The sequence below is a fragment of the Babylonia areolata genome, chromosome 32, assembly GCF_041734735.1.
Source record: "Babylonia areolata isolate BAREFJ2019XMU chromosome 32, ASM4173473v1, whole genome shotgun sequence".
Classification (NCBI taxonomy): Eukaryota; Metazoa; Mollusca; class Gastropoda; order Neogastropoda; family Buccinidae; genus Babylonia; species Babylonia areolata.
Window position 1 is genome coordinate 11,617,638 of NC_134907.1, and position 10,000 is coordinate 11,627,637.

Consider the following 10,000-nt stretch of genomic DNA (forward strand, 5'->3'; position numbering starts at 1 on the left):
ACACACACACAATCCACATACACCCACACAAAGATATCAACACACATCTATCCACACATTCTCTCTCTCTCTCTCTCTCTCTCTCTCACTCCAAAGTTACCCAAAAGCTATCACCCCAACAAAGTACAAATTTCCCCCCCCCACACACACACACACAACACACATGCCCCCGCCCCCTCGCCCCCCTCCCCCCCCCCCACACACACAGACACACCGCACACACAGACCCCACCTACCACCCCACACATACCCCGCAAACACACTACACACCTACCACCCAACCCTCCCACACATAACCGCACACCCCAACCTCTACCCATCACACACACTACAAACACACACACACACATCCATACTGCTCACCTTTCCCTCAGACACACACATACCGCACACACCCCAACCTTCACCCCTCACACACACTACACAACTACCACCACACACACACACACACACACACACACACACACACATACCCCGAACCCCACCCTCCACATACACACATACCGCACACACCCCAACCTCCATACCTTCCCCCCCACACACACAATACCAACTACCCCCACCCCCACCCCCACACACACATCTTTCCCCACACCCCAACCTCCACCCCTCTCCCCCACACTACATACCTACCACCACACACACACACACACACACACACACACACATACCCCACACCACACCCTCCACATACACATACCCCAACCTCCACCTCCCTCCCCACACACATACTACACATCTACCACCACACACACACACACATACCCCACACTCCAACCTCCACCCCTCCACATACACACATACCCCACACCCCACCCTCCACATACACACATACCCACAACGTCCTAACCACTCCCACCCCCCACGTCCTAACCTCCACCCTTACACCCACCACCCCGAACCCCAACCCCCCCCCCACCCCCCCCCCCCCACACACACACCTGTACTCCCGGGCCCTTGGAAGCGCCCTGGAACCAGGAGGTCATGGCGCTGGAGTAGACCACCTGACCTGGGGGGCCCTGAGAGACACAACGTCCGTGTGGTTAGTGTCACATCATCATCGTCGTCATCATCGTCGTCGTCGTCATTATCATAGTCGTCATCATCATCATCATCACAGAGTCCGTGTGTGTTAGTGTAGCATTATCATCATCGTCGTCGTCGTCATCGTCATCAACATCGTCCTCATCGTCGTCATTGTCACCATCATCGTCGTCGTCATCGTCATCATTATCATCATAGTCATCGTCGTCGTCATCGTCATTGTCACTGTCGTCGTCGTCATCATCTTCATCATCATCATCACAACGTCCTTGTGGTTCATAGAGCACAATCATCATCATCATCATCATCATCATCATCATCTCAACACAACGCCTCAATAACTAAAACCTGTAGAACACCCACCTACCCCATTAATACCAAACACCCTGTATACCGTCCATACACCCCAATGAATCTGCATAGCATCCATCCACCCCAAATAACTAACACCTGTATAACATCCATCCACCCCAAATAACTAACACCTGTATAACATCCATCCACCCCAAATAACTAACACCTATATAACATCCATCCACCCCAAATAACTAACACCTGTATAACATCAATACACTCCAATAACTAACACCTGTATAACATCCATCCACCCCGAATAACTAACACCTGTATAACATCAATACACTCCAATAACTAACACCTGTACAACATCCATCCACCCCGAATAACTAACACCTGTACAACATCCATCCACCCCGAATAACAACACATGTACAACATCCCATCCACCCCAATAACTAACACCTGTACAACATCCATCCACCCCAAATAACTAACACCTGTACAACATCCATCCACTCAAATAACTAACACCTGTACAACATCCATCCACCCCAAATAACTAACACCCTGTACAACATCCATCCACCCCAAATAACTAACACCTGTACAACATCCATCACCCAAAATAACTAACACCTGTACAACATCCATCCACCCCAAATAACTAACACCTGTACAACATCCATCCACCCCAAATAACTAACACCTGTACAACATCCATCCACCCCAAATAACTAACACCTGTATAACATCAATACACTCCAATAACTAACACCTGTATAACATCCATCCACCCCAAATAACTAACACCTGTATAACATCCATCCACCCCAAATAACTAACACCTGTATAACATCCATCCACCCCAAATAACTAACACCTGTACAACATCCATCCACCCCAATAACTAACACCTGTACAACATCAATGCACTCCAATAACTAACACCTGTATAACATCCATCCACCCCAATAACTAACACCTGTACAACATCCATCCTCCCCAAATAACTAACACCTGTACAACATCCATACACCCCAAATAACTAACACCTGTACAACATCCATCCACCCCTGAATATCTAACACCTGTACAACATCCATCCACCCCAATTAACTAACACCTGTACAACATCCATACACCCCAAATAACTAACACCTGTAACAACATCCATCCACCCAAATAACTAACACCTGTACACATCCATCCACCCCAAATAACTAACACCTGTATAACATCCATCCACCCCAATTAACTAACACCTGTATATCATCCATCCACTCCAATTAACTAACACCTGTATAACATCCATCCACCCCAAATAACTAACACCTGTACAACATCCATCCACCCCAAATAACAACACCTGTATAACATCAATACACCCTCAATAACTAACACCTGTTACCATCCATCCACCCCAATAACTAACACCTGTACAACATCCATCCACCCCAAATAACTAACACCTGTATAACATCCATCCACCCCAAATAACTAACACCTGTATAACATCCATCCACTCCAAATAACTAACACCTGTATAACATCAATCCACCCCAAATAACTAACACCTGTATAACATCCATCCACCCCAAATAACTAACACCTGTATAACATCCATCCACCCCGAATAACTAACACCTGTATAACATCCATCCACCCCAAATAACTAACACCTGTATAACATCAATACACTCCAATAACTAACACCTGTACAACATCCATCCACCCCAAATAACTAACACCTGTACAACATCCATCCACCCCAAATAACTAACACCTGTACAACATCCATCCACCCCAAATAACTAACACCTGTACAACATCAATGCACTCCAATAACTAACACCTGTACAACATCCATCCACCCCGAATAACTAACACCTGTACAACATCCATCCACCCCGAATAACTAACACCTGTACAACATCCATCCACCCCAAATAACTAACACCTGTACAACATCCATCCACCCCGAATAACTAACACCTGTACAACATCAATACACCCCAAATAACTAGCACCTAGAATGAATACATAAATAAATAAACAAAATAAATAAATAAATAGATCGATAGATAGATAGATAAATGAATAAATAAATAAATAAATAAATAATCTTCCACTCACCGGCTGCCCTGACTCACCAGGGTCTCCAGCTGGCCCCTGGAACAACGAACACACACAAGTCAGTGATCGTATTGGTTATCAGCATATACATTCCTTTTTTTTTTTTTCTTTTTTTCCTTTTTTTCTTTTTTTTAATTTTCCCCTTGGGTAAATGGAACTTCAATAATAATGAACATTAAAACAATCAAAGATCACAAACAAGACATTCAAACCATGAACTTAGACAACCATTTCTTCTCCCCCCAAAAAATTAACTTACACCTGTGTAACAGCTATCCACCCCAAATAATTAACACCTGTATAACGGCTATCCACCCCAAATAACTAACACCTGTACAACATCCATCCACCCCAAATAACTAACACCTGTACAACATCCACCCAGAAATGCAAACCGTGAACTACACAATCGTTCATCCACCCTAAATAACTAGCATCTGTATAACATGTAGCCGTGAACTACACAACCATGCATCCAACCTCAAAATAACTGACACCCGTATAACAGCTATCCACCCTAAATAACTAACACCTGTATAACATCCACCCAGAAATGCAAACCATTGAACAACACAAGGGTGGTTTGTAGCTCCTCACCATCAGAGACCACCCTGTCTAAGCCATGCTGAGCCAGACACGGTAGTGAAATTTTGACCAAATCATGATTTTTTATGATTTTCGTTTTTTCGCATAATTTGCTTCTTCAACATCTAATCTTTATAGTCATTTTCATATTTTGTACTAAATCGGTCGCAAAAGGTGTTATATTTGCAAATGAAAGTTGCTTCCTGATGTTGATTTTGTCAGAATTTTTCAAACATCGTCCAAAAGTGTTGATTTTACGCCTTAGCAACGTATACTTTCATTTCCCGAAGCCTATCATATCGCATATCAACAGAAACAGCGTCATCTTGTGAATGCACAGACCCGGTTCTTTTAGTTGTTGAAACGGACTATAAAACACTGCGAGCGATTTTCCACACACACTGTATCGCGCGAACTTTCCCGAGTTTTCCCAAATAAGGGCATAGAGTACTATGACTGTGCAGTTTCATTGATGAGACTGACACCAGTGGAAATTTCAGCCAATCAGATTTCATTCCGCTGGGCTCAGCCAGCCTTCGGGCACGCTCGGCTCCCTCCGTCGAGAAGCCAAAATGGCCGTCCAATAACAACAACATGCTGACATGAAAGTGTTTTTTCTCGTCAATTGTTGATTATTTTGCCAGCTAAGACATCTCCTGGATTCATCATGCCTCGGCATTAGCAAGAAAAGAGACGATTGCACTTGATAGCTGCTGCAAAAGAAAAATGGGCCAATGTCCAGTGGGTGTCTGAATGACCCAACCTTTAGCTTCCGTCGTCAGAATTGTGGTATTCTTTGTCAGCATTCACGTCTTCAGTGTAAGAGCCTTCCGCTTGCAATATTTTGATGATGGTAATTGGGGCGAAACGCTGTTAACGTTGACTCTTTCGCCATTCGTATGGAAAGAGTTAAACTAACACACGAACACGCACGCACGCGCGCGCGCGCGCGCACACACACACACACACCTTCCGGCTGCTTGCTGCCCCCCCCCCCCCCCCCCCCCCCACAATAACAGTGGTCTTGTATTCACTTAAAATACGATCGTCAAGTCTCTTGACCGTCAGAACAGCAGAGGAGGCAGAAGCTGCTGTTCCCGACTACCAGGGCTAGGATCTGATCACAGCAGAAAGTGTCTTGTCCAAGTTACAACATCCCAACTCTCTCTCTCTGCCAAGAGGACTCAAGGGCAGTCGGCGATGGGATGGTTCCCTACAAAGACCAACTCGCGCCCCCCCCCCCCCCCCCCCCCCCCCCCCCAAGGCTGCAACACTGAGATCCAGTGCAATCTTGCCTTCTAGTTCTAGAGCATTCACTACGGATGAACTGCTGAAAAAGGATCTCCAACTTACTCTGCGACCGTCCTCTCCAGCCGGTCCTCTAGGTCCCTGCAATCAATCAATCAATCAATCAATCAATCAATCAATCAATCACTTTCTCACACATTCAATCAATTGTTTAAGAAATCAGTCAAATAGTCACTCAACCAACCAATTAAAATCAATCAATCGATCAGTCAATCGATTGCTGAACAAATCATTCAAATAATCATTCAACCAACCAATTAAAATCAATCAATCAATCAATCAATCGATCAATTGTTTAACAAATCATTCAAATAGTCATGCAATCAGCAAGCCAGTATACGCACCCATCCACGTAAGTGCCTTCAAACACTCACAGACTAAGCAAATCAAACATGCCCTCAACACCCCCCCCACCCCTCCCAGCTCCCCACCCCCCTCCCTGGGTATGTTCTTGATTCCATAACCTACCGAACGCTGACAAGGATTACAGGATCTTTAACGTGCGTATTTGATCTTCTGCCTGCGTATACACACACACATGAAGGGAGGTTCAGGCATTAAGCAGGTCTGCCCATATGTTGACCTGAGAGATCGGGAAAAAAATCTCCACGTTTCACTTCACCCACCAGGCGCCGTTACCGAGATTCGAACACGGGACCCTCAGATTGAAAGTTCGATGCTTTAACCACTCAGCTATTGCGCAGGTCAACAGTAAAAAAAAAACGACGAAGTCTTACCGGAAGACCAACGGGTCCCTCCGGACCCGGCTCTCCGTCTGGTCCAATGGGGCCTTTAGGTCCTGCCGATCCCTGCAAAGACAAGGGGAGACAATTGATACCTATAAATAGAACCTTCGTCGTATCTTATGGGTGAAAAATTTACCCGCCGGTTCATTAAAATCTTCATAACTCGGTCAGTTTTGCAACTATTTCACTGAAAATTGAAGACTTTGTCCATGCAAGATGTACGTATATCCTCACCAAAAATGTAGTTTTGTTTGTTAACAAAGGATTAAATAAACAACGAAAATCGTTGTTTAACGAGAATTGAAGTCTTCCTGTATGGTGTGTGTGTGTGTGTGTGTGTGTGTGTGTGTGTGTGTGTGTGTGTGTTTGCTCTGTGTGCGTGCGTGCGTGCGTGTGTGTGTGTGTGTGTGTGTAGGGAATATGTTGTGCCTGTTTTCATGCGACTATTCCTATCTGCACTTTGTAGTATTGTTTTGATGCGTGCAGATTTTTTTTTCTTTTTCCAGTCTACATCCTCATGTGCTCGCGTGTGGTATAAAGCACTATTGTATATGTATAGTTTCAAGTGAAGCGCTTAGAGCCCATGTATACGGGGACTTTGCACCACATATATAGAGAGAGTTTGCGCCATATACGTACAGTATTACTATTATCATTATTATCAATCAGTAGTGATAGTGATGATAATAATGACACATCTCCAACAGCACTTATGACAATGGTGATGACGATGAAAACAAAAACGATGATATCACCGACGATGATGATGATGTTAACAATAGTGATGACAAGAACCGCATCTCCAAAACCACTGGTGATGACGACGACAACGAAAATGAAGACGACAATGTTAATAGTGACGATGAAAATAATGACACAACTCCAACAGAACTTATGACAATGGTGACGACGACGACGACGATGATGATCATGATGATGATGACAACGAAAATGATGATAATAACGATGAGAATGATGTCAATAATGACGATAATCAAGTATCTCCAAAACCACTGATGACGCTGATGATGACGCTGATGATGACGCTGATCACAAATCAAACGATACTTGCCCTGCTTCCTGGTATTCCTCGGGGTCCTGCAGTTCCGGTCTCACCCGCGGGGCCCTGCAAAGGATTGGTCACATTTGATATGATAATGATGATGACGATGATGATATGGTTACTAACATTGCACCTAGATAGATAGATTGATAGATAGACAGACACACAGACAGATAGATAGATAGATAGATAGATAGAGAGACAGATAGATAGATAAACATACAAATAGATGAATAAAAAAAGTGATACATCGATAGATAGATAGATAGATAGATAGATAGATAGATAGATAGATAGACAACAGATAGATAGATAGATAGATAGACATACAAACAGATGAATAAAAAAGTGATACATCGATAGATAGATAGATAGATAGACAGACAGATAGATAGATAGATAGATACACAGATAATAGATAGATAGATAGATGAATAAAAAAGTGATAGATAGATAGATATAAAAAAAAAAGTGATAGGTAGATAGACAGATATACAGAGGAATAAAAAAAAAAGTGCTAGACAGATAGATAGATAGATGGATAGATAGATAGACAGACAGATAGATGAATAAAACAGACAAACTAGCAAACAAAAATAATGTAGCTCAAGAGATAAACAACAACAACAGCTACAATAACAACTTCAGACAACCAACGTAGTCATTACGCTGTTTCAAAAGGTATCGTATCGTCCGTGCATTTATGCGTGCGTGCACGCGTGCCAGAGTGCGCGTTGCAGGGATATGTTTTCTGGAGGGCGTAATGGGTGGGTGGGTGTGTGGGTGGGTGGGTGGTTTTCAATGTTCAATGGAGGTACTATGCGTGAGTGTGTTCCGGCACCGCATGTTTCGTTGCTGTTGTGGTTGTTTTTTTTTTTGTTTTTGTTTTTTTAATGTGTGGAGGGGTGGTGAATATGGAGGAGGGGAAGGGTGAAGAGGGTGGTTGGGGGACGAATTATACAGCACTTTCAGCCTTATTTCTGGAAATAATTTTTTTTTAAAGTGTTATATAAATGTCAATCATTATTATAATATTGCTATGGGGACGAATTATACAGCACTTTCAGCCTTATTTCTGGAAAAAAATTTTTTTTTAAGTGTTATATAAATGTCAATCATTATTATAATATTGCTATGGGGACGAATTATACAGCACTTTCAGCCTTATTTCTGGAAAAAATTTTTTTGAAGTATTATATAAATGTCAATCATTATTATAATATTGCTATGCAGTCCTTGTAGTAGTAGTAATAGTGGCAGTAGTGGTGGTGATGGTGGTAGTAGTAGTAGTAGTCGTAGCGGTATGCTACTGTTTTTAGTGGTACGGCTACTTCTTAGGTTTTGTCATTATTCTGCTTGTCGTTCTGAGTGAAGTAGTTCTTACAAACCTAATAAAAACAAACAATAACAACAACAACAAATCCTAAAACAAACACTGAAATAAACTACTACAATCACTATAGACACAGTACCTTTTGATCTTCAAAACAACAAAACAAAACAAAAAAAAAAGGCAGGGAAAAACAACAACAACAACAACAACAACAACAACATAAAATGAAAACAAAATGAAAAGAAAACAAATAAAAAATAAAACATTAAATTCAATAAGATCAAAACAGCAACACCACCAGCAAAACTAACAAAAAGTACATCCCAAATTCTAAAAAAAAAAAAAAAAAAATAAAAAAAATAAAAAGCACTGAAAGAAAACAAAAAGAATTAAAACGAAACAAAGACCTTCACCCTCCGCACCCTCTCGCCCCCCTCCCCCTCCCCCCCCCAAAAAAAAACCCAACAAACAAACCCCAATAAAATAAGATAAAAACGAAACAAAAGATCATAAAAAAAACAGAACAAAATAAAACGAAATAAAAACAAAAAACAAAAAGCAAAAACAAAAAACCAACAACTAAGAAATACATGAACTTGATAGAACAATGAACTAGTTTCAAACTAGTTTCACAGGAGAAACCGCTTTCCTGTGTGGTATAGACACTACATATGAAGAAATTTCCTACCTGTGCACACCAAGAAAGTGCCCCAAGCTTGTCTCTTTTTTTTTTCAAATTTATTTATTCATCTATTTATTTATTCATTTATTTGTGATCACGTTTGTTTGTTTGTTTGTTTTTTATTTGTTTGTTTTTGTTTTTTAGTGTTTTTTTTTTTTTAAATTTGTAACCAAGTGTATATTTAGAACAGCGACAAAAAACAACAACAAACAAACAAACAAAAAAATATATATATGGACCATGTATGGTCTTCTTCTATATATGTCTTTGTCTTGTCACACTTTCTTTTCCTGTTATGCATTAAGTTCATGTTAATGTATTCTATTCGTACTGTTTAGTTATGTTAAGTTTTGTGCAATGTAAAAAAAAAAAAAAAAATTGAATGAATAAAAAATAATTGGAAAAACAACAACAACAACAACAAAAACACGAGAAAAAAAAAGACAACTATACCACCCTCAACAAAGAAAGAAAGAAAGAAAGCCGGGAGGCGGGGGGGGGGGGGGGGGGGGGGGGGGGGGGGGAATGGAACCCAAACTCACCACAGGCCCTTTCACGCCGTCCAACCCCAGAAGTCCACGGGACCCCTTGTCTCCTCGCTCACCGTCGTCTCCCACCTCCCCGGCCTCTCCCATCGGCCCTTGCGGCCCCTGGTGACGTCACAAAGACCCTCATCTCATCAGCCACACATGTATGATTCATTTAATACAGGGTTCACACACACACACACAGACACACACACACACACACACACACACACACACACACACACACGACTCTTGCGGCCCCTGGTGACGTCACAAAGA

General features: G+C 41.9%; 1 protein-coding gene across 3 annotated transcripts in view; it reads right to left on the reverse strand.

Moving 5' to 3' along the window:
• The window catches only part of LOC143276676 (uncharacterized), a 138,335-nt gene that overhangs the window by 10,749 nt on the left and 117,586 nt on the right, over window positions 1-10,000 (reverse strand). For all 3 annotated transcript variants that reach the window (XM_076581306.1, XM_076581307.1, XM_076581308.1), the window contains exons 37-42: window positions 9,737-9,844; window positions 7,189-7,242; window positions 6,108-6,179; window positions 5,416-5,451; window positions 3,478-3,513; window positions 942-1,019 (exon numbers count right to left, since the gene is read on the reverse strand). In XM_076581306.1, coding sequence (XP_076437421.1) covers window positions 942-1,019; window positions 3,478-3,513; window positions 5,416-5,451; window positions 6,108-6,179; window positions 7,189-7,242; window positions 9,737-9,844 — 384 coding nt within the window. The remainder of the gene's footprint in view (window positions 1-941; window positions 1,020-3,477; window positions 3,514-5,415; window positions 5,452-6,107; window positions 6,180-7,188; window positions 7,243-9,736; window positions 9,845-10,000) is intronic.